This window comes from Chrysochloris asiatica, unplaced genomic scaffold (assembly GCF_000296735.1).
Source record: "Chrysochloris asiatica unplaced genomic scaffold, ChrAsi1.0 scaffold00105, whole genome shotgun sequence".
Lineage (NCBI taxonomy): Eukaryota > Metazoa > Chordata > Mammalia > Afrosoricida > Chrysochloridae > Chrysochloris > Chrysochloris asiatica.
This window is the reverse complement of record NW_006408623.1, coordinates 10,305,154-10,329,705: the sequence shown is the minus strand read 5'-3', so window position 1 is coordinate 10,329,705 and position 24,552 is coordinate 10,305,154. Positions and strand designations below refer to the sequence as shown.

At 53.4% G+C, this 24,552-nt stretch overlaps 1 protein-coding gene across 1 annotated transcript in view; it reads right to left on the bottom strand.

The window, feature by feature from the left end:
• Positions 1 to 24,552, bottom strand: part of KNDC1 (kinase non-catalytic C-lobe domain (KIND) containing 1) — a 38,425-nt gene that overhangs the window by 6,306 nt on the left and 7,567 nt on the right. The window contains exons 4-21 of the mRNA XM_006867484.1: positions 21,761 to 21,907; positions 21,523 to 21,640; positions 19,723 to 20,510; positions 18,615 to 18,729; positions 17,980 to 18,051; positions 17,838 to 17,899; positions 12,146 to 12,304; positions 10,690 to 10,767; positions 9,903 to 9,996; positions 8,734 to 8,893; positions 8,012 to 8,661; positions 7,307 to 7,448; positions 6,810 to 6,910; positions 5,693 to 6,099; positions 3,214 to 3,307; positions 2,916 to 3,013; positions 2,525 to 2,760; positions 971 to 1,084 (exon numbers count right to left, since the gene is read on the bottom strand). Coding sequence (XP_006867546.1) covers positions 971 to 1,084; positions 2,525 to 2,760; positions 2,916 to 3,013; positions 3,214 to 3,307; positions 5,693 to 6,099; positions 6,810 to 6,910; positions 7,307 to 7,448; positions 8,012 to 8,661; positions 8,734 to 8,893; positions 9,903 to 9,996; positions 10,690 to 10,767; positions 12,146 to 12,304; positions 17,838 to 17,899; positions 17,980 to 18,051; positions 18,615 to 18,729; positions 19,723 to 20,510; positions 21,523 to 21,640; positions 21,761 to 21,907 — 3,635 coding nt within the window. The remainder of the gene's footprint in view (positions 1 to 970; positions 1,085 to 2,524; positions 2,761 to 2,915; positions 3,014 to 3,213; positions 3,308 to 5,692; positions 6,100 to 6,809; positions 6,911 to 7,306; positions 7,449 to 8,011; positions 8,662 to 8,733; positions 8,894 to 9,902; positions 9,997 to 10,689; positions 10,768 to 12,145; positions 12,305 to 17,837; positions 17,900 to 17,979; positions 18,052 to 18,614; positions 18,730 to 19,722; positions 20,511 to 21,522; positions 21,641 to 21,760; positions 21,908 to 24,552) is intronic.

Sequence of the window (24,552 nt, the reverse complement as noted above, 5' to 3'; positions counted from 1 at the left end):
TTCTGCACCAGGATGCCTGGGTGGGGGCAAGGGGTTGGGGATGACAGGCTAACACCCACCCACCACCAACCCTAGCTGGCCTGGTTTTAGACCACTGTTGGTGTATGAGGCCTCACCCCTCTCTGAGATGGAACTCCATCTTTCCATGAGTAGTTCCTATGGTCAGCAGCCTCTCCTCTCCCCGCCCCCCCCACCAGAGTATAGGGACACTCAGACCACTGTCCCCTCCACTTTTGTTCCCTCCAATGTTGCCCCACTGCTGCCTCCCCCACTGTCTCCCCCATGACCACCAGTGTCCCCTCCCCAACGACCTGTGTCCCCTCCCCCACGTTCCTTCCTCAGTTCCTCTTCTGTTTCTCATTGTTACCTCCTGGTCCTTCTGGTTAGGGACTCCCTCACACCCAGCATCCTCAACTCTTCTCACCCAGGGTCACGAGGGGGCCATCCCAGGGTTCCTCTGGCCTCAAGGTGTCCACTATCCTGAACTTTTCCTGCCCATTGACGCTCACTCACTCACTGTCTCCTCCGACTCAGCCTAAAGCATCACGCTGGGTTTCCTGGTCTGTCCACTTGCGCCCCAAGCTCCTGTCTCTCACAGTCCTTTCTGCTTGGTGGACTTCACAAAGGTGCTGACCCCTGACTGAGGACCCTGTGTTTAGCCCTGGACCCAGCCCTAGCTCCCAGCTTTCTGACTTCATCATCTCCCATCACCTATGCTGCCTGCCACCCCACACCATGAGTTTGGGTGTAGCTCTCATGGTTCATGTGGGGTCCTGACTCTCGTGTCTACCCTCAGACCATCTACTGTCTGAAAGGCATGGTTTGCATGTTTGAGTCTGTGAGGCTGCCTCCCTAGAGGCGGTTGTGAAAGGTACCCCAGGTGGCGTGGTTCTGTGTAAGGGGCCCTTGGGGCCATGAAATCCCCCTGTGCTGCACCCCCCACCCTGGCCAGTCCCTACAGGGCAGCTACCTGGACAAGGCACCAGTGATGCGGTCTAGGAGGAAGTGCAGAAAGTCATGGGGAGTGCAGAAATACCGGAAGGTGTACAGGAACTGCTGCACGTAGCCCTCCAGGAAGGCGTCGCTGGGGGCAGAAGACCCGTGAGTCCAGAGGCCCAGACTGACCTAGGCTATCCATGCCCACCCAAGGCCCCCTCATGCCACTCCAGTGTCCTTCCCTGGCCTCAGGGCTTGACCCTCTCTCTGAGCAGTTCTGCAGTGTGGCTGTGTGTGTCAGCAAGAGTGCTGGCTGTAACCATGGTGAAGGGTCCTGCCGGAGCTGACGAGGGCTGTAGACCACTGTACCCCCATTCTGTGTGTGTGTGAGCATGTGAGTGCGTGTGACTGTACACTTGTCTGAGCCTGTGTGTGGAAATGACGGCGTGCCAGTGAGTGTCACTGAGCAGGTGGGAGCGAGCATGAGGTGAGCATGTTGAGACGTGTGAGTGTGAACACGTCTGTGAGTGTAGGAGGGACTGAGTGTGTATTTGTGTGTACACGTTGAGTGAGCAAGTGTGAGCCTGTGTGTACCAGTGAGTGTATGTTGGGTGAGTGTCAGGGTGTGAGCCTGTGTGTACTAGTGTGAGTGTGTGTTGGGGTGAACGTGTCCGGGTGTGAGTCTGTGTATACCGGTGTGACTGTATGTTGGGGTGAACATGTCTGGGTGTGAGCCTGTGTGTACTGGTGTGACTGTGTCAGGGTGTGAGCCTGTGTGTACCAGTGTGAGTGTGTGTTGGGGTGAACGTGTCCGGGTGTGAGTCTGTGTGTATCGCTGTGACTGTATGTTGGGGTGAACATGTCTGGGTGTGAGCCTGTGTGTACTGGTGTGACTGTGTCAGGGTGTGAGCCTGTGTGTACCAGTGTGAGTGTGTGTTGGGGTGAACGTGTCAGGGTGTGAGTCTGTGTGTACCGGTGTGACTGTATGTTGGGGTGAACGTGTCAGCGTGAATGGGTCAGGCTGTGAGTGAGCCCAGTGAGAGGCAGTCAGGTGGACGGACCCCTGGTTGTCCCAAGTGGAGTTTGAATGTCACTTGAGATTGTGGCCACTCTGGATGCCCCTCCTTCCCGTTCCATCACTTCCTGATCCCTGGGGTGGGTGGGAGGAGGGTGAAGGGCTTGGTGGGGCTCGGAGGGCACTCCCTGAATTCAGGGTCAGAGGACTGGTCCTGGGTTTCCACATGTGACTTGGGGGCCTTCATCCTTGTCTTGGCACCCATGCAAGCTAGTGTTTAGAAGTGGGCTAGTGGTTGTGCAAGGCCACACTCCTGCAATCACTGGCCTGGGCACAATCTGACCCAGATGTGCTTCTGTCGACAGGGATCCAGCTGTGGCCTGTGGCAGAAAAGGCTGGTGGCCATTCATAGAAGTTAGCTTAAAACTCTGATGAGAATGTTTTCCGAGTGAAATGGCAGCATGACCCGATCTCAGAGGGGGACTGACAGACCTTTCCCACCTGTGTCCACCTCCAACAGGCACGTGGCCCTAGCAGCTCGAAAAGCCCACTCCCCCCTCCACCTGGACACACCTGGAGTACAGGTAAGCCATGAGCCCGAGCGGTGTGCCCGCCTGCAGGACACGGGCCTTCTTTTGTCTGCTGCCGCCATTGGCGCCACCACACGGGGGCTTGTTGACGTTGTAGAAGATGAGGGAGGAGGACTCGTCCAGGGGGCTGAAGTCCAATGTCCCACAGTGGGCTGCCCCAATGTTTACGATCACTGGCAGGGCGCTGGGCTCCAGACCCCACCGCTCCGCATACGCCACCTGAGGGGAGACAGCAAGTGTGGGTGGGACCAGCAGGACCCGTGCCTATGGGACAGTGACGTGTCCATCAGCCTGCACCTGGTCACTGACGGCCACCAAGTCTGTTGGGGACTGCTGCTCTGTGACATCCAATGGGGGGGGAAGCGCTGACGTACCTGCAGGTACTTCTTGACCAGCCCGAGGAACTGCACCTTGGACTTCATCTCTTCCAGTTGCCCTTTCAACTTGGACAGCATTGTCTTCACCTCAGAGCCTGAAAGGTTAAAAGATCAGTGAGGTCCTGTTGTGTGCCCAGAGAAGGACCGCTCTCCACAGGGCTTGCAAAAGCTGGTTTTTGGAAGTAGATGGCCATGCCTTTCTCCCAAGATGCCTCTGGGTAGATACCAACAGGCAACCTCCCACCTTTCAGGAAGCAGCTGAAGGGGGCTCCCTGTTGCACGTGACCGACGGTACCTTTGCTCCTCTTCTGTTTCTGTAGAAGCTTCTGGTAGAACTTCAGGGTCTTCCGGTAGCTCCTTTTCTCCATCATCAGCTGCTGCTCCAGCTCCTGAAGAGGAAACAGAAACTGCAACCCGAGGCAACTGTCCTCACACACTCGGCTGCTGGCTCAGAGCGTGACGTAGACATGCCCATCCTCACGGCATTCTTGTGCCGGCCAGCATCGAAGTCACCCAAGTGACACCCCCATGGCCCCGGAGAAGCTTTGGGGGAGACTCTCAGTATCCTGTGAGTGCGCCCACACCCCGAGTTAGAGGAGAAGCCTTGTCTGAGTGAGTGGTGAGCCAGTGCTCCAGTTTTCGGGGTGGCGTTTTGTCTCGTGGCCTCAATTCTCTGAGGGATATGACAGTTGTTAGTTTTCAGTTGTGGGGCTGGAAACTGGCAGTCTTGACTGGGATTAAGGTCAGGTTTAGGTTAACTAGACGTCACACAGCACAGGGCATGAGACAGAAGAAGTATGCACTGGAGCGTCACCACGGGCTACATCTTGGTAGAAATGCGATTAAAGCCAACCACAGACTGACCAGGGTCGCTGGGATCAGCTACATCCAAACAAAATGCTCACGTGATGTGTTTAGGCTTTTAAATTTTAACGTGCTAGAGGATTTTTACAAAAGTAGAAAAGTTAAGTTGAGATAAATGTGAATGATTTAAGGCACAGTTTAGGTAGAGCAGCTACTAAATTTATAGACATGAAAGCTGACAATATTGGGAAGTGTCCAGATAAAGTAGTCACTGAGGTAAATTGAAAACAATGGAACATTACAGGCAAAGATAAGAAACAATAAACTGAAACCAAGATCATTCATCCAAATACTGAAAGTGAAAGCTGTTTTGTTGTTAAGTGCCACCGAGTAGATTTCGACTCATTGTGACCCTGTATAGGGTTTCTGACGAGTGACTGATGGGTTTGAACCACTGACCTTGTAGTTCAACTCAACTTTGCAGTCCAGTGCATTAACCCACAGCGCCACACCAGGATTCAAAGAGCAAAGACTGAGAGATTCAGGGAGCGGCTCTAGCTCTGACTTCCTCCCTGAAGATGCTTGTAGTGTTGGGCACATGGTACAGGTGTGAAGGTGCACAGGTGCAGAGATACGCAGGTGTGCAGGCACACAGGTGTGAAAGAAGTGCAGAGGTGTGCAGGTACACAGGTGTGGAAGCACACAAGTATTCAGATGCACAGGCGTGTGAGTGCATAGGTATCCAGGTGTATCAGCGCACAAGTATACAGGTGCGCAGGTACAGAGGTGCAGACATGTGTGGTGAGCCTGCTCTGGGTGAACTGTAGACTGCATGAATGAATGAATGGAGACAACACATATCCCTACAGCTGTCAAACCACCACCCTGCTGCCCCGGCCTGCCCCCAGTTAGTGCCGTGTTTCTGCTGCAGATGTGACCACCTGTCCAGCTGCTGTTTCATGTTTCTCTGTCCTCCTCTTAAAGCAAACAATGGGCCTTCAAGGAGAATGGGCACAGTGGCCAGGGGCTGCTTTTGCCCAGTTACCTGAGGGGAGGTGACACAGAAAACTCACCTGGCTGTATCCCAGGTCCACAGGAGACTTCTTCCCCAGGGGGTAGGGAGGTAGGTGCAGGAAACAAACAGAAACAGGTCACTCGTCCCCTCTGTTCGCCCACCCAGAACACTCCCAGCAAACAATCTATGATTCCCTAGATAAATTGTCTGAGTCAGTCACTGCCTTAAGCAGTAGCTACCTATAATGTGGCCCTAAGTGTGGCCTGAGCTTGGACCTCAGGGCCTGCCCGGCCCCTGCCACAGTCTGCCCTGAATCCTTGGCTGACCTTGTCATCCACCCTGGCTTTTTGGGCCAGCAAAGTGCCCCCACCCCCCGGCCCTGCCCCAATGGCAGACAGATAGGGGCGGTAGGGGGTTGGGGAGGGAAAAGGCTCAAAGTCCCAAATGAATTTTCCTAAATGTGCAAGTGCATATTCTAGGAAGGGGTGGAGGCTTCGAAGTGGAGGGAATGGGGCTGCCCAGCTGGACTGTCCACCTGGGAACCGTCTGCAGGACCACATGGTCTGTCCTCCCTCCACGTTCCTCAGCCCAGGCTCTGCCCACGGTTTCCTGCACATCAGGCTGAACTCAAGTCTAAGGTTTCCTCTGGGCTGTGCGGATTGTGGAGGGTCCACATGCAGAAGGTACTATCCCCTCCGTCTGGTCAGTCCGGCTGCCTCAAAGTGTGCAGGTAGGGACTTTCAGCTGTTTCCCTCATCTCAAAGTAACGGTGTCCAGAAACAGGTGGGCAGATGAAAAGCAGGGCGAGTGAGTGACACCGTATGCCCACCAGAGTCACCCCTGAGCTGAGTGTGGCTCACGAGAGAGGTATCCCTGGAGCACCCATCCAGGTCAGCACACCAGTATCCCTTGGAGGGCTGAAGCTGTTGCTGGATTCATGGGATGTTGAACTCACCGGGTGCTGGTCCTGGGTGTCTGAGGCCCCACTGGTCTTCTGCTGCCCCAGCTCTCCCACGTAGCTGTGTACATCGGTGCCAAAGCAGTCCGCCTCGTAGAAGGCGCTACACCAGCCGGGGCTGCAACCCTGGAGCTCGGCGGGGCCTGGAGGCATGCCTAGGCCTCCCTCTTCCAACAGGACCACCGCTCCTGGGTTGGGGTCCCCGCTGACTGGCTCAGGGTTCAGGTCCCTGCTGTGTGGATGGCCACCTCCAGCAACAGATTCCTTCTCGGCTTTGATGGATTTTTGTGGTCGGAATGCCACTTCGAAGTTATCCCGGGAGATAGCCTCTGAGTCTAGGTCTGAGAGCGGTGTGGGCGAGCAGGGTGCCCGGCCGGCATGGGCAGTGGCTGGCGTCTCTATCCCTTGGAAGAAAGAGGCCAGGTTACCCAAGGCAGTGATTCCAAGTTTGACCAACAGTCTGAGCCAGGTCCTTGGGGACGACTCCAAATGGGCTCTCCCACTGGCTGAGCCATTTGCAGGAAGTGTGACAAGTGGGCTAAGAGAGTTTCCTTCTCTGGACATTGAACTTTGTTTTTCAACTCTTTACTGGACATTTTGGGGGCACAGGGAGCATGGGATTTGCTTGGTGTGTGCAGCGCCAGCTCCAACAATTCTCGACTTTGCTTCCACATCCGCTCATCTTTCCTGGAGTTTTTAAAACAACCCCAGTACTGTCTCTTCCCACCAACGTGCAGCTCTTAGTGATGTACTCAGAACACTGTGTGGTGGCCTGGACCCCCCTGGGCTCACTGGCTTCCTCGGCCCCCACAGAAGGTTGCCAGTCACCGATGTGCCCGTAGGAACGCCTGGTTTCCGAGCAACAGAAACACCCAGACCCCACCAGGCCCACGCTGCCACACCCTCTCCAGCCTGCTCTACACAGCTCCAGTCTTCAGCCTGTACCTCTGGAAATGACAAAGCCATCAGGTGGGCTGGCATCCCAGGCTGGCAGCAAGGGGCCTTGGAGAGCATGTAGTTCCTGGACAGAGGTCTGAGCTGGCCTGGACGTCCCAGGGAGGGACCTTCTTTGGGAGAGGTCCCACCCTCTCCTCAGTGGCACCTCCCCACTTACCAGTCCTGGGCCCTGAGGGTCTTCTGCTGGATAAGGAGCAGCTGCTAGGCGTGGTGGCCTGGATATCCCCCTCAGGCTGCTGTTCAGCCTCCTCTGAAACACTGGTGACCAAAAGGGTTAGTGTGGGGGACCTCCCAGTCTCAGCTCCCGTGTGACCAGCTGGGGTGTGGGACAGGCTGCTACCATCGCCCAGGGCAGTAACAACCTTGGGGCATGTGGTCATTCCTAGAGGCTGACAGTGGTAGACAGTGTTAGGGTCATTCATTTCTTGGGACCCGTTGATGGCCTGGATGACCTTTTTCAGTGGTCACTGCCACCCAGGACACCAGCAGCCGCCTGGTCAAGCTGCCCCCACTGTCTCCCCAGGTACCCTCAGTAGGAATCTGGAAAACTGGTAAGCAGGGTTGAATCCCCCTGGGTGGCCTGCTGAATGTCAAGGTGGATGCCAGGGGAAGGCACAACTGTGGGTCCTGGGCACTGCAGGGAGGTGCGCCCACCTCTCAGAGGGCGATGTTCCGTTCACCACCTTGAAGAGGCTTCTCAGCAACTTCTCGTTCCAGTAAAGGTCGCAGAACTTTTCCGAAATGGCACCGCAGAAGGTGGCGTAGGTGAGGTCTTTCAAAGCATAAATGTATTCCCCTGGTTTACAAACATCAGGGTCGATTTGGAATGGGGTTAGTTCGCCAGAGGTTAAGGTTAATACTATGGCAAGACTTTAGGGTTTCCCTCTCTTGAGCTGGAGACGGGAGGGGACGGGAGGTGGGCTCTAGCTCTGGGTACCCTCTAGCAGCCTTATCTCCTGTGGGTTGAGCCCTTCGGGGGTTGAACTCTAACCCCTGTGGGGTTATGTGGGGGACGCGGAGATGTGTGAAGAGGGGACTTGGCTAGGACTCTTGACGCCGCTCGGTTCCCCTTTGTAGTCTTAGGGCTCCACTCTGAGGCCCTCCGTGGTCCTGCATCTCACTCCGGTCCCTGACTTTGGTCCCGCCCCCTTGTCTAGACCCTGCCCCTGGCATAGGACACACCACACCCCATTCGGACATTGGCCCCGCCCACTGAAAGACCACACCCACACCACCCTGATCTTAGCACCGCCCCCATACTAGTCTTGGCTCCGCCTCTGGCCTAGGCCACACCCGTTCTATGGTCTTGGCCCTGCCCTGCCTGGTCCTGGGGCTCCTTGGGCTCTGGCGCTGGCGCACCCATGATCAAGGCCTCCAATCCGTTGTCCAGGTAGCCGTCGATGGCGAACTCCTCCTGGATGAGGCGCATGGCCTCCTGCAGAGAGGGGCAGGCCGTCGTCCTCAGCAGCGGCGAGGTGTCCGCGCACGAGGCGCACGGCTTGCGGTCGGCTTGCCTGGGCCGCTCTCTGCCCAAGGAAACCCGGGGGCCTTTTGGACTGGCCTGTGCTGCCCATCGGGGGCCCTCGAGTTCCTGGTCTGGGCGCTCGGTGGCCGTGCCCTTGGGCGTCTTGGACTGGCGTCGTGGTCCGAAACCTCCTGAAGTGGCCTCCAGCCGGACCGTGTCTTCTGACCTTGGTTCCGGTCGGGCCTGTGACTTCCGCGGTGCGGCCGGTGGGGAAGCCCGGACGGGAGATCTGGGGGTCTTCGAGGACGCGGTTTCTGCTGGCCGGTGGGCTGGGTCGGGGAGTGTGGGGCAGGGGCGCTCCTCCGTCGACTCTCCGAGCCGCTCCGAGGCTGAGCCCTCCGACTGCATATCCGGTGCCGGCCGTTCGGGCGTCTTGGTGCTGGCTGTTGCCCCGCGGGCCTCAGGAGCGGGTGTCCCCGGGTTCTCCCAGCCTCTCCCCTCCTCGGGCCTCTCGGCCGGTCCAGGGGCTGGAGCGGGCTCTTCTCTGCGGAGACAATAGGCAGTGCGCTCAGGGGGGCCCTGCACACTGCGCTCCCAGCCCGGCCCCGGCACTTACACGGCGTCTGCGTCCTGGGCGAGAACGATGGGTTTGAAGTGCGTGGCCGCGGAGGTGAACGCAGCCGGCAGCTCCGCGGTTTCTGTGTGGGAGGCGTGTTTGCCCGGCACGGGTCCTTGAACGGCGGCCAGCCTGGCGTCCTTGCCAACGGGCACAAAGCCTGGGGACAGGTCCTTGGTCAGGATCTCTGCCTGACGTCGCCCCCTCTCTGCCCCGACCCTTAGACCCTCTGCGGGATGGTCTCACTGACGCCTGGGATTGGGCACTTGCGCGACGCAGGAAAAGGTTGATATCGCGAGGTGGGGGCGGGGGGGGGGGAGTGAGGGAGTGTCCAGGGAGCTGGGGGAAAAGGAGGACCCTGGGAATGGCAGCAGGTCAGAGGCTGAAGGGAGAGGTATTGAAGGCTGCAGGGATGGAACACAGTCTTGGTGGCACCGTGATTAAGCGCTCGGCTGTAAAGGAAAGGTTCCAACCCAGCAGCCCATCTGGTGGGGAGGATGAGGAAGTCAGTTTCTGACTCACAGTAAACCTGCCCCTTAGGGTTTCTGAGACCATACATTTCTGTGGGAGCAGATAGCTTCATCTTTCTCCAGGAGAGCGGCCGGTGGGTTTGAACGCTTAACTCCATAAAGATTATAGCCTTGGAAACCGTGAGACACTAGTCTGCCCTATCTATCTATAGTCACTGTGAGTTCATGGCAGCAGGTTTTGGTTTGTTTTTCTTTTGGTAGTGATGGAAAATTCCAGAAAGAAAGTGCACAGCTCTGCTTTGCGGGGGGTGGGGTGGGGTGGGGGTGTCTTCTTCCTGCTGCAAGCAATGGGGGTGGGCATCGGATATCTCTTTGGTGGACAGGACAAGGTCAGTCCTGTGTGAAGGGTACAGGAGATATTTGGGGCTTAGCCCAGTGGTGTCACTGAATTGGTGCCTGTTGAGTTCCGCCCCCCCCCCCCCCAGGGTTCTGGGCTGAGTGAGGCACCACAGGACACCCGGCGGCATGGCATTCCCCCTTTCCCACTGGCCAAGGTGCACATGACCCCAAATGGTGGCTACTGTGGCAGGTCAGGCTCCAAGTTGGAGAGTTTGGGACATGCTGCCCTGGACTTGCCCTCACATGCACACAGGGTGGAGGCAGGGGCTGAGGAAGGAAGGCAGGCTGCTGGGACCCCACCTGGGCTTGGCTCTGGAGGGGGTGTCATGTCCAGCTCCAAGTCAATCACTGAGAGGGAGTTTTGAAGACTGATGGTTTCTTTCTCCTGGTAAACCTGGGGCGGAAGCATCCATCAGCATGTGTCCAACTGTGTTCACACGGAGTGAGGCGGGGGCTCACTCCCCACAGGTGCTTCCTCCACTGCACCTATTCTTTGCATCCCTCACGTGGAGCGGAATGTGCTCAGGGGACTGAGGAATCTGTAGCTCAGGGGGCTGGGGGACCCTGCAGGTCGTGGGACTGGGAGGAAGGTGCCTATGAAACCTGATTTTATTTGAATCAGGAGCCCTTCACCATGTGTTCTGTCAACAAATCCCATAGTTTCTGTCTTGATTTCTGTCCCAGCCCTCAGAGCTTCAGGTTCCCCCAGGATTCTAGGGGGTGGGATGATGATACCACAACCAAGACCGAGCATTGTGCAGAACCCCAATTCCCAATGCTTGGTGGGGGTGTCAGGTGCCTGGGAGAACGTGATGCCATCACCTGGAGGCCCACGGGACCAGGAAAGCCGATGGGCACATTTGTAAACTATGCTAAAGGCCAGGGGTCTGGAAGGACCCACACAGGCTCTGACAACACCTCTGAGGGCTGACTCCCCACCCCAAGGGCTAAGCTAAGCAGGAAGGCATTTAGGAAGAGCACCATTGTCTTCCCCACAATTCCACCCAAACTCTGCAGGAAACACTTTAGGACCAACAGGTGCCAAGGGCAGAATACAGACTTAGTGCTTTGGGAACTTGCATCTTACCTTACAGGTAGACGCACTCAGGTGGGCTAAGATCTTCTTGCTGTCCATGCCTCGCTGAAGGAGGTAGCTATTGCACATCTGAAAGCAAGAAACAGGGAGCAGTTGGCATCAGTGTTGACAGGTTAGCTCAGCTAGTGTGAACAACGGGGAAGCGTGTGTATGTGTGTGGATACCGCCAAGTTCCTGGGGAAAGCCCACCACAGAACTTCGGGTCAAGGACAACCTGGTGCCTCCCTTTAGAGGAGCCAGTGGTGCTTTGTCTTAGGGGCCAGGTGGGTCTCAGGCCGGTCAGTCGGCCTTGAACTTCTGTGTCTGTGCTCGTGGCCTTCAAGCCTGGGAGTAAATGCAGAACAAAACGGCCTGTGTGGTGGGTCAGCCTTGCAGACAGCCACTGCAGAGGGAACAGGTAAGCTCAGTGCCCAGGGCCCTGCATCACTTCTGTCCCCATGCAAGATGGCAGACAGGAGGTTCTCAGAACACCTCCAACCTACAGAAGGGGACTTATAAAACCCTGGTCCCTGGCAGAATCAGGTCTGAATCCAGCAGTGTGGGTGCACACACACACAAAGTGCCCCCGGAATTGCAATCTGAAAAACAGATGAGAGCGAGCTACCAGTGCTGGTGACTCCAATGAGCTGTAATTGAACAGGGAAGCAGCCCCCACAGGACTTGGCCAGCCAGGTGATGGCAGAAAGGTCCACCTGAGTGTGGCCGAGCTCACCTATGGCTGGCTCGGTGAGGCCAGGCGTCTGTCACCCCGGTGTGACTTTGAGTGAAGGCTCAGACCCTTGGGCAGTGTGCCCTGCTAGGTGTGGTGTGCATGGGGCATGTGGGTGGCCCTGGCATTGACTTCCCAGGGCTGGACCTTCTGATGTGTGGACAGGATGGCACTGTGGAGATCCAGTTCTCTCTTCCACTCAGCGTGATGGGCAGTATGGCCCAAGGAAGACAGAGAGCCTTCAGGTAAGGAGCCCACCTGGGCACCTCGCACCCGTTCATGGTAGGAACCTTGTTAGATATCATCCGCAGCTAACAGGGAGCCTCCAAGGCCAGAGAGGTGAGCACCTGGCCCAGGCCCCAACCCCAAAGTTTTTCTTCGCCCCGTCTGCATGGGGTTGCCCCTGCTCTGTCTGCTGCTCCTACTTGGCTGAGGCACCTCTGGAGGGGTTAAGATCCAGTTCTGGCTGGCCCCAGCCTGGGGTCCGAGTCCAGCAGAGAAGAGATGTGATGCTTGTCCATGAACCAAAAATGGGAGGCCGGAGGGGCCGTCAGGAGGCTGTGGGAGCTGAGGCCACACTCAGGGTTCCGGCCAGGGTCTCAGGGCAGCTGCTCAGCACTTGACCAAAACAGTTCCCAGAAAATGTTTGGAACATGGGTGACCAGAAAGTCCAGCTTAGCAATGGAGGACCACCACCCCAGCCCTGGGACTATCCAGGTGCAATCACCGGACACTTACCTTGATTGCCTGGGCAGCAGACAGCCGTTCCTGGGCACTGCATCGGGCCATTTCCAGGAGGAGGGCCTTGAGCTTTCGAGGTAGGGCCAGCTTGTGGTCACGGGGCACGTTGAACTTGGCTGCGGTCCACAGCACGGCGGCCACACAGTACACCGAGGCCTGGATGAGGGAGAGAGGGGAGCAGGGCACTGTGGGGCCAGCCGTGCCGTGCCCCAGGGACTCCCCACGGGGTAGGGTGGCAGCTCCTGATGAACCGTGAGACAGGCCATGGGGCTGGGGTGCCTCTGTCTCCCCCACTTTCTGTACCAGAATCTGGGGCATAGCCTGGGAAGCTGCATGTTTAACAAGGACCCCGGTGATTCAGTCATTTTGTGGACATCGGCCACAGATCTGGGCTTGATTTACTACTGTTTTGTCGAGTGACTTAATCAAGTGATGGACTGAATACAAATAATGCAGATCAAGTTTAAAGGCATATGCGCAAGTAGCCGTCACATTGTGAGCGGTGCAAAAAATGTCAGGAACAATTGCTCCAGTGTGCAACAGCTATGATCTTAGAACGAGTGAAGTTCTGACGGTGTCTCAGGTAGAGAATGTCATGTCAGAGAGACACTGGTTCGTCTCTGGGAGGCGGGAGACACAGGCTAGGGGGAATCAAGGAAAGCTTCTTATGCGAACCAACTGGCTCTGTGAAAGGTTCTATGAAGAGCTGTGGACGTTCTAGTACTCCTTGTAAACTGTGGCCTATCCGTTCTTGGTGTCAGAGACACGCACACACTTCTGTTGTTGAGGTTTGCGAGCACGTCACTGGTTTTCAGGGATCCCGTTTGGGGGGGTCCCCTTTGGATGGAGTTTAAAGTAGGGTATGAACAGACTAGTTCACTCATACTCCCCAAGGCACCGTCTTGTGTGAAGAGAATGAAAGGGTCACTTCCGCTGAAGTCTCAGTCTTGTTTTTGTATCTAATGATAGGAGGGATATTGGTCTATACTTGGAATCCACAGGAGTCAAATTGGCTACATCTGTGGGAAGATACGAAGGAAAGCTTAATATGAGAAGTCCAAAAACAAGACCAGGGCAGACTGGGGAACAGACCATCAATGGCTCATATGCAGTTCAGGCTGAAGCTGAAGAAAATTGAAACAAGTCCACGAGAGCCAGAATACGACCTTGAACACATGCCACCGGAATGTAGAGACCATCTCAAGAACAGAGTTGATGTATTTAGACACTAATGACCGAAGACCAGAAGAGCTGTAGGATGACATCAAGAACATCATACAGGAAGAAAACATCATTCAAAAGACAGGAAAGAAAGAGAGACCAAAATGGATGTCAGAAAAGACTCTGAAATTTGTTCTCCATGGTAAGTGAAGAGAAGAAATGAGGAGGCAAAAGAGCTGAACAGAAAACTTCAAAGGGCAGCTCAAGAAGACAAAGTATAATAATGAAATGTGCAAAGACTTGGAGTTAGAACTCCAAAAGGGGAGAACGTGTTCAGCATTTGTCAAGCTGAAATAACTGAAGAAAAAATTCAAGCCTTGACTTGCAATATTCAAGGGTTGGTTCAAGCTCACCAGCTGCTCCTTGGGAACCTTATACAGGGTTGCTATGGGTTGGAACTGACTTGATAACACTTAACAACAACAACTTTGGGTAAATTATTTAATGTTGCAGAAAGCATCAAAAGAAGATGAAAGGAATAAACAGAGATACTTACCCAAACGACATGGTCAGGGTCCAACCATTTCAGGAGGTAAAATCTAATCAAGAACCAATGGAACTGAAGGAAGAAGTTCAAGCTTCCCTGAAGGTTGTTGGCTAGAAACAAGACTCCAAGAGTTGACTGAATACCAATGGAACTCTCAATAAACTGAGGCAGCATTGAAGGAGCTCACGTGTCTATGCCAAGAAATTTGGAAGACAGCTACCTGGCTAATTAATTGGAAGAGATCCATATTTGTGTCCATTCCAAAGAGAGGTGATCCAATGGAGTGTGGAAATCATAGAACAATATCAGTAATAGTGCATGCAAATAAAATTTTGTGTAAGATAATTTAAAAATGGCTACAACGGTACATCGATAGAGAAATGCCAGAAATTTAAGTTGGATTTATAAGAGGACGTGAACCAGAGCTATCATTGCTGACATCAGGTGGATCTTGGTTGAAATGGAATACCAGGAATACCTTTACCTGAGGTTTATTGACTCTACCAAGGCTCTTGACTGTGTGGATCATGGTAGGCTATGGACAGCACTGGAGAAATGCAGACTCCTGAGCACTTCATTGTGCTCGTGGGAACCAGAGGCAGTCATTGAAACAGAACAAGGGGACACTGAATGGTTTCAAATCAGGAAAGGTGTGCGCCAGAATTGGATTCTTGCACCATACTTATTCAGTCTGTATGCTGAGCAAATAATCCTAGACACGCTATTTAATTTCATAGCTCTCAGCTGTTCAGGTGACCTACTTCGTATTGAGTGAGTCATGAGTTGACGTAGTGTGTATTTTTTAAGGAACTGGTCCATTTTGTTAAAGTTTGTAAGGAGCCCTAGTGATGCAGTGGGTTAAGCATTGTACTGCTAACCCCAAGTTCAATGGTTCAAACCACCAGCTGCTCCGAGGGAGAAGAGGAGGCTGTCTGCTCCTGTGAAGATTTATGGTCTCGAAAGCCCCATGGGGCAGCTCTCCTCTGGCCTGCAGGATTGCTCTCAGGAGTCATTAAGTGGCTGTGGGCTGGTTTTATTGGTTTGCAGTATTTAGGTTTGTAGGAGTTCTGTAGGGTAAGCACTGGACTCCAAGGTTGGTTTGACCCCCAGCTGTTTCTCAGAAACCCTATACGGGGTCACTATGAGTCAGACTCGAAGGGACTTGACAAAACCATACTAGTATTCCCTTGGACTCCTGGTGTGGCGCTCCTGAATCAGCACCGGACTGTTAACCACCAAGTCGGCAGTTCAAACCTACCAGCAGCTCCTTGGAAAGCCCATACAGAGTTATTATGAGTTGGCTCTTCTGTATCTTTGCTGACTTTCTGTGGTGGTGTTCGGTGCCATCAAATTGGTACCAACTCATAGTGACCCTATGCACAACAGAATGAAACTCTGCCCGGTCCTGGGCCAACCTCACAATTATTGTCACGCTTGAGCCCATTGATGCTGCCACTTGGCCAATCCATCTTGCTGGGGGTCCTCCTCTTTTTCTCTGACCCTCCACTTTACCAAACATGATACCCTTCTTCAGCGACTGGTCCTCCTGACAATATGTCCGAAGTATGAGAGACAGAGTTTGGCCATCCTGGCCTCCAAGGAGCACTCTGGCTGCACTTCTTCCAACACAGATCTGTTGGTTCTTTTGGCAGCCCATGGCACTTTCAGTATTTTCCTCCAACATCGTAATTGAAAAGCATCAATTCTTCTACCATCTTCCTTATTCACTGTCCAGCTTTCGCATCCATATGAGGCTATTGAAAATACCATGGCTTGGGTCAGGCGCACCTTAGTCCTCAAGCTGACATCTTTGCTCTTCAACGCTTTTAAAAGGTCTTGTGCAGCAGATTTACTTAATGCAATACGTCGTTGGGTTTATCCTGTTTGAAGTATGAAGTAAGACTCAGCTTCTGAAATCTTTAGGGTTACGTCTTTTGCCATATTTGGGACGTTTTCAGCTATTATTTCCTTGAGCACTTTTTCTGCCCCACCATCTTCCTCCACCTCTCTTTCCAGGACTCTGGTGACACAAACATTTGATTTTTTATTACTGACTCATAGACCTCTCGGTCGAATTTGTTGTTCAGATCAGGTGATTTCAATGGACCTATCTTTAAATCCACTCATGCTTTCTTCTTACCCCTTCATTTACTATTGATCCCAGCCAATGAGTTAAAGTGTTTCTTTAGTTACTTCTTTCAGTTCTAAAATTATTTCCATTTGGTTCCTTTTTTTATCTTCTATTTCCTTGCTCAGATTAAAATTTTTCATTTGTTTTGAATGTGTTAATAACTGTCTGTTGAGGCATTTTTATGATGGCTGCTTTAAAATCTCTGTCAGCTACTCTGAACACTGTCATCTCAGGGTTGGAATCTATTGATTTTTCATTCAGTTTGAGGTCTTCTTGGCTCCTGGAACAATGAGTGGTTTTTATTGAAACCTAGATATTTTTGTATTGTGTTAAAAGACTTTGGGTCTTACTTAAACTTTCTATTTTAGCTGGCTTTCTGTGACATCATTTTGGCGGGGAAAGGGAGGCTGCCTCTTCCACTCCCAGGTGGGGTCTGAAGTTCAGTTTCTCTCTGTTGACACTTGAGGAGGGGGTGCTCCTCATTACTCCTGGACAGGCGTGGGAGTTCTGATTCCCCATTAAGTTTTCACTAGTCCCTGGGAGGGGTAGGCGGCCTCCATATGGACCCCCTATGTAAGAGGTCACGGTGACGCCACTACCTCCAGGTGTTGGTGCCGAGGGTCCTGAGCCTCCTCTAGATGTCTTCTGAGACGTCTACTGACAGCGGAGAGGAGACAGACGTCCTGGCTCCCCGTGGGCTCTCCTCTGTAGGTGTGTGTGTGTGTGTGGGGGGGGGGATGGGATCCTCATTGCCAACTTTGTTGTTGTTGTTAAGTGCCATCGAGTCGGAGCCGACCCATAGCGACCCTGTACAGGGTTTCCGAGGGTGTAAATCCTTACGGGAGTAGAAAGCCTCATCTTTCTCCCGCGGAGCGGCTGGTAGTTTCGAACCACTGACCTTAAGGTTCGCAGCCCGATTCGTAACCACTACGCTACCAGAGCCAACTAGTGGGGTTGAAAGTCTTGGCCCTCCCCAGCTTCCTCTGACAGCACCCCGGGGGTGAAGCTGGGTTCCTCATTACAGAAGGGAGATGCTGTAAATCTGTGCTCCCACTTTGCCTTTGTGGGTGTGGTGTTGGTGGGGCTGGTTTATCCTGCGTGTCTGGCTGGAGGGATGGTTTTGGATTTCTGAGGGTTTTCTGTTTTGCTGGGCTGCCCCTTTGTCTGCAGGGGACTGGTTTTTGCCTTTTTGCTGCAGCCAAGGTGGTTTCTGATTTGCTGACTTCTTCAGCCCCAAATCTGTGATATCTGAGACACAAGGAAAGCCAGGACCCCACTATTGGGTCGTTTCTTCCATCCTGAGTCTGTGCTGTCTTCCAGCTTCCCCCACTGTCCAGAGTTTCCTTACGTTTGTTTCATGTACAACGTGCAGGGGTTCGGGTGGACTTCTCGGGAGGAATAGAAACAGTGTGTCTGCTCTGCTTTCCAGAGTATAATTTAATTGTCAGTTTGTTCAACTTAATTTAATGATGGATTTCTAACAACTTCTGTTGAACAGATGGCCCATGCACCACCACTTCCAAGTTCACGCAGAGAGCTGTTGGGACAGTCACTGCCTGACTGTGTCCCCGGGACCTTCTGAGCAACACCTGCTGGGTGGGTGCTGCCTGAGGTCATTGCTCCATCCAGAGTGGAGGCACTGGGCATGTGCCCTCCTGGGACCTGTCTGGATCCCACCTGGGCATGTGCGGTGTCCTCCCGGGACCTGCCTGGATCCCACCTGAGTCTGGAGACCATGCTCACTCCCTTCCACTCCTTCCTCTCTTAGAGAGGAGAGCTGGGAGTGGGGGCCCCTTACTGTGAGGGTCTGTGGGCCGGGGCTAGGATAGAGTACAAGGAGGCTGGGTTACCTTTTCTGTTACCCGCTTCTCTTCTGTGACCTCCGGAGCCAGGAAAAATGAGTTGTAGGAGCCTGAGGAACAACCCAGGTTAGACTGTGCTGGCAGCTGCCTGCTCCCAGGAGCACAGTGCCCGGCGAGCCCCCATACACACCATTGTCAGGGGGTGCCCCGAAGAGCACAGCGCCGTCCTCGGTGACCAGCACGGAGTCCAGACACAAGTAGGCTGCAGGACAGTGAGGTGTCAGGGGAGCCTCTGAGTCACTGGCTGACCAGGGCCATCACATGGGGCAGGTGGGCATACTGTCTTGGCCCCTCCTAGCTCACCAGCATCCCCCTCAGGATGGCAGGGGTCTTGCAGTGAGTGCCAGGCCACACCCTCCCTGTTTGTCCCATGCCACCAGCCCAGATGCATAGTGCTGAAGGGGGGGCCCATCCAGAGTCGTGGGCCTGAATGCAGTGTTCTCCTGGAGCCTTGGTGGACACTGCTCTCCACGCTGCCCCTCCCTGCCTCATCCCGTTAGTTCATCCTGTGGGGCTGGATTTGAGAACCACAAATGGTTGGGATATTGAAGGTCCCCCCATAACCAATTGTCCTTCCTTGGGGACCACGTTAGACTATGTGGCTGGAATGTCGACAGTCACTTCCTTTTAGCAGGCTGGCTCGGTTACAGGAGGGGAAGGTATCTGTCCTGAGCCCTATGCTGACCGCCCTGGGCCTCACTCAGTGGGCTCGATGTCCCTCTCAGGTGGCAGTCTGTAAGGCAGGAGGGAGGGCGGGGCGGTTACCTGGGAACTCGATGTAGCTCTGCAGAGTCTGGAGGCTCTGGTGGCATAAAGCCCACAGCTCGTATTCCCGAAAGGGCCGGCCGAGCTTAGCCAGGAGGTCCTTCAGGGACGTCCACTGTGGGAGGAGAGGGCCGTGGTCAGGAGGGCCGGCCCCAGCCTGGAGCCCATGGGCTGGAAGCAGTTTCTGAGCCTCAGAGCGTTCCGTATCATCGAGGCTCCCCATCCAAGGCCACAATGACTCAGGATGCCCAGGTGACTGCATTGGTGGAAGGTTCCAGAAGCCAGTGTCCACCCCTCACCCCTCTACATGACCTGTGGAGATAGAGTGCTTCTGGGCTCCTTGCTGCTCAGTGCCATGCATAGCCAGGGTGACATCCCATGACAGCATCTGGCCAGGCCCCCTCCTCTGGACCTTCAGCGTGTCCAGTACAGATGGGGTGTCTGGGCACTGCAGCAGAGCTCTGGACAAGGGCGGATTCTACTCCCTTCCCAGCTCTAGGCCAACCCTGACCCCCTTAGGGTGGAGCAGGGGGGCAGGAACCCTAATCCCACTTTTGGTCCATTCAAGGATCCCGTTGTCCCCGAGTGCAGGGTTGTATCTGTAGGGAGCTCACAAACTCTTAGAACAAAGGAGCAACTTGTAATGGGAGAACTTCCTGGCCTGCTGAGGGCCTGTCCATCCTAATAAAGGCCCCATCTGACCCAGCGAAGATCCCGTTTGACCCCGTGAGGGTCCGTCCACCCCAGCGAGGTCCTGTCTGCCCCAGGGAGGGCCTGTCTGACCCTGTGAGGCCCCATCTGACCCCATGAGGACCCATTCATCCCAGCAAGGGCCCCGTCTGTCCCAGGGAAGGCCTGTCCACACCAGAGAGCGGAGAGTACCTGACAGTAATGACCAGGCCTGGACTGAGCAGCTCTGGGCACTTCCTGGTGGCTCTAAATCCCAAGCTTGACAGAACAGTGGGCTCTAACGTTTCAAATGCCAGAAGACCTACAGCCCCCACCTACCCTGAATATCTCAGTTACTGAGAAGCGAAGGGAACCTGGTTTCCTCCCTGGGCTGAATTATCAGTGCCGTGTGGAGCACTGGGGAATACGGGCCGCCCACCTGCTCAGTGGCCGTGGCTCCTGACTGCCCAGCTCCTTCCGGAACACCTGAAGTGCTGCAGCCAGTCCTGGTTTCTCCATGGGAATTGCGAGGCTCCTGGAGGTGGGCTGGGGGGCTCTCCTCAGCAGGCTCAGGGTGGAACTCACAGAGCCCCTCTTCTGCTGACTGAGCTGGTGTGCTGGCTGCCCTCCCCTGGCTGGAGCTTTGCAGTGCCGTGCCACCGTCTGGACCAGCTCCCGGCAGGGCCCCTGTGTCCCCTGGACCGTCCGGATCTTGTTCCTTGTGCAGAGGCAGCTCTGGCCCCTCCTCAGGCCACAGTCTGAACTTGGCCTTGAGACCCAGCAGGCCATTTTTTCCCTCTGGAAAGATCTTCCTGTAGTCAGCGGTGAACAGCTCGGGTACAGGCAGCTGGCTTCTGGTCAGTGACAGGCAGAGGGGGCCAGCCTCGGGGCCCTCGGCCAGGAGCCGGGGGAACGTCTGTACCTTCCTCAGGCGGCTTCTCCTGAGCAGGCCACGGTCCAGGTCGCCCAGGGGCCCCCTGGTGTCCAGCAGCAGGCCAGCCAGTTGCTCTGAGCATAGCCCCTCCCCTTCGGAGCTCTCGCCATTTCTCACGGGTGCTGAGAGCAAGGGTTTTGGGGGTGTAGACCGAACACCCCATCTGCTCTCCTGCCCTTGGCTGCAGGGGCCACCCGCAGGCAGGTCCGGGTCAGTGTTGAGGTCTCCAGGCTGCCCCTTGGGCCCGGAACTTCTGGGTGCGAATCTCCCCCTCCAAGTGCTCTCGCTGACATCTGTGTCAGAGAAAGTGGGGTCACTGAGGGGAGCAGGGGCTGGAGACCCCCGCCTCAAACACCCTTGAGCACAGACTCCTGGGACGGCTCCCAGACCCCCCCACCCCCCTCAGTACCTCCCTTTGTTAGTCACCGGATCCTAGCTAATTAATGAGGCTCTGGGCTTCATCCTCACTAAGGGGTTTCCTAAGGGAGCCCTTGGCTGCCTAATTGTTCTACTGCAAAAGCACAGTGAGATTCCCACAGGCCCAGCTCAGCCACACCTGCGGATACTCTCCCAGGTGAGCCTCGAGACACACACACGGCTCCTTGCCATCCTCTGTAGCCTGCAGTTCCCACGCCACGGTGGGTGCAAGCCTCCCGAGTCTACCTCACAGCTGGATCATGTGTGAGTGTCCACGTGGATGCCTGGATCCACGTGAGCATGTGTGTATGTGTGTGTATGTTTCTGTGCATGTGTGTTTGTGAGTGTATGCATGTACATCAATGTGTGTGTGCATGCTTGAGTGTGAATTGATGTGCCTGTCTGTTCATGAGTCTACCTGTGTGCATGAATCCATGTACATGTTAATGTGAGTAGACGTGTATACATGGTCTATGCATGTCTGTGTTTGTGTACTTATGTGTGCATGGTCTGTGTGTGTCTGGGTTTGTGTACTTATGTGTGCATTATCTGTGTTTGTGTACCTGTGTGTGCATTTTCTGTGTGTGTCTGTGTGCGCCTATGTGTGCATGGTGTGTGTCTGTGTTTACGTACCTGTGTGTACATGCCCTGTGTGTGTGTGTCTATGTGTGTATGGTCTGTGTGTGTCTGTATGCGCCTATGTGTGCATGCTCTGTGTGTGTCTGTGTTTATGTACCTGTGTTTACATGCTCTGTGTGTGTGTGTCTATGTGTGTATGGTCTGTGTGTGTCTGTGTTTGTGTACCTGTGTGTGCATGCTCTGTGTGTGTGTGTCTATGTTTGTGTACCTGTGTGTGCCTGTGGGCATGCATGCTTGGTACCTGCTCACCTTGGAGTGCCCCGAAGGACTCGATGGAGAGCACTCTCCTCCCGACGGCCGAGAGACTGCGGCACAGATGGCAGGAGGACATGCTCTTCATCCTCTCCTCACATAGCGCGATGACGCTCTGTGGACAAAGCCAGACATGGGCACTCACAGGGACAGGTGGGGGTTGGCATGAGGCCCTTCATACCTGCTAGGCACATATGTGTGTTCTTGTGTGCGGCTGCAGGACCATGGGGCTCACCTCCAGGTCAGGCCGGTCCCCTGGCTTCTCTGCCTGCATTTGACTCAGGAGCGCCTCCAGGTCTGCACTGAGCTCGGGCTCAGGTTCGGGCTCTGGCACGTACTCCATAGCAGCCTTCAGCGTGGCCCCCAGCGAGTAGATGTGGGCCTGTGGAACCAGTTGTGGGGTTAAGAATTTAAAGTGAACTGCCTTTCTGTAGACTAGCAACAAGCAAAGAAGAAAAGTGAAATTAAAAAGATGACAAATTAGAATAGAATCAGACAGCATCAAGTTCCTGAGAATAAATCTAATAAATGATACTCAAGAGAATCTTTTTAGAGTATAAATTTTAAACTATTACGGAGTTTAAATGGCATCAAACAAGACTGAAATGAGTGGAGACGTACAAAGTGTTCCTGGAGAAGACGACCATACGTTCTGAAGATGTCAAGTCTACACAAATTACCTATAGATTCAGTGCCGTTCCCATCAAACTCCCAAGACAGTTTTCATGGAGTTTGGACAACTAACTTTAAAATGTCTGTGAAAGGACAAAGGGCCAAGAAAAGTGAGATCCTTCTGAGAAAGAACAGTTGTTGTTAGGTGCCATCGAGTCGGTACTGACTCATAGCGACCCGAGCCTGGGCCAACCTCACAATTGTTGCCATGCTTGAGTCCAGCAAATAGCATTTTCTCTTCTGGACACAGGGCTACTCAGTGGAGCCAGGGATTATTAAAATGTGCTTCTGATTCAGGAATGGGTCAGTAGGATAGAATAGCGACCCCAGGAACCATACCTTGAGCAAATTAATGAACAGCTGGGGGGAAATGGTTGCATATAGGAAAAAGAATTTAATCCCTACCTCACATCATATAAAGTTAACTTTGGGTGTATCAAGGAATTAAATGTGAAGACTAAAAACTCTTGGTAGAAACACCTACTGGCTGTTAGACCTCAGGGTTGGGACTATTCCGTGAGACACACACACACACACACACACACACACACACACACACACAAACAATGAAAGAAGCAGTAAGGGCAGAGTGGGCCACAAGGTGGGTTTGAACCACCAGGGCGGCACTTGGAAACCCTACACAGGGTCTCTAGGAGTTGGTTGCTTTGAGTTGGAACCAATTCGATGTCACTTAACAACAACAACATAATAATGAGAAACTTTTTTTTCATCAAAGGATAAGTTTCACATAACTTTCCTCAAAGTGTGGTTTGAGAGGCGAATGATACCCCATCAGTGTTGTCATTAAAAAGTTATGATTAAAATAGTCCCTTTTCAGAGATGATGACGTGGAGCGATGGAGCAGCTGGGGACTTTAGACCCAGAGAGGGAGAGGGGCTGTGTGCTGACGGCCGTGGGGCAGGCTTGATGTTGCATAGAGGGGATTGTAACCATGGCAAGGAAATGATAATGATAGGAGGAATGCAAAACTAATGTTCTCCCATGTAAATGATCACATAATTAACAATGAAACATATATATAAAAAAAAAAAAGTCCCTTCCCACTCTGTTCTATCACAAAGGGCAGTGGAGTCTCCTAGATGCATAGTTTTGCAGCAAAGGCAGAAGTTGTGACCCGAAGAATCTAACTCCCAACAAACAGCTAGCTGTCTCTGAGTTGGTTCTGACTCCTCGTCATGACCCTCTATAGGGTTTCTGAGGCTGCAAATCCTTATGGGAGCAGAAGGTTTCATCTTTCTCCTGAAGAGCTGTTGGTGGGTTTGAACTGCTCACCTTGCTTATCCTACAGTGATATATACCAGCATTCCTACAAGAATTGAATCTTTAATTAGGCCAGACATTAAAGAGATTTACAAAAGTATAACACAGTGGCCCTCTTCTCATGATTTTTATTTTTTAGATATTATTTATCATAAAAAAATATTTTAACAATGCTGTGTTTTAAAATAATTTATAACCATTTCTAAAATATATGTTTCTGAGTGGAATTGTGCTCTGTGGAGTTTTCAATGACTGATTTTTTGGAAGGAGATAGCCAGACCTTTCTTCCAAGGTGCCTCTGGCTGGACTCAGACCTCCAATGTTCCGGTGAGCAGCTGAAACTGTTACTCATTTGCACCACAAAAGAATCCATGTAAACAAAAGCTCTTAGGGGTATCAAGTCTTAAGAGTGCAAAGGGATCCTGGGACTAAAATGTTTGAGAACCACTACCTGAATTGGGCTGCTAACCTCAAGGTCAGCAATTCGAAACTACCAGCCGTTCCTCAGGAGAAAGATGAGGATTTCTGCTCCCGTAAAGATTTACAGCCTCAGAAACCCTGTGCAGGGTTGCTATGAGTCGGAACTGACTCCATGGTACTTAACAACAACAACAACAACAAACCTTGAAGAAAATAAGAAGACAGACTACAGAGCGGAAATCCGTTTGCATGATTGACAAAAGGGACAAATGTACCCAAATGATAGTAACAGCAAGAAAATCCCCATGTGAGTGACATTAGATAGTCACAAAGGGATAACTGTGAAATGAGACCGCTACTGTGACACGTTCCGGAGAGTTTTCATTCTGCGATAGACTTCCTGTGATGGGGACCAGACGTGGGAGAAGAATCCCCTGGGTGAAGCGTGCCCACGTTACGTGCTATCAAGTCCGTTCCGACTCATAGCAGCCCCTTCTAGGGATTCCAAGGAGTGGCTGGTGGGTTTGAACCGCTGACCTTGCGGTCTGAACGACTGTCCAGTGCTTATCTTACAGTGCCACACCAGGGAAGAGTGTAGGTAGACACATGCCAACTTGGGTGATGGATAAGGCAGTTAAAGGAAAGGAAGGAAAA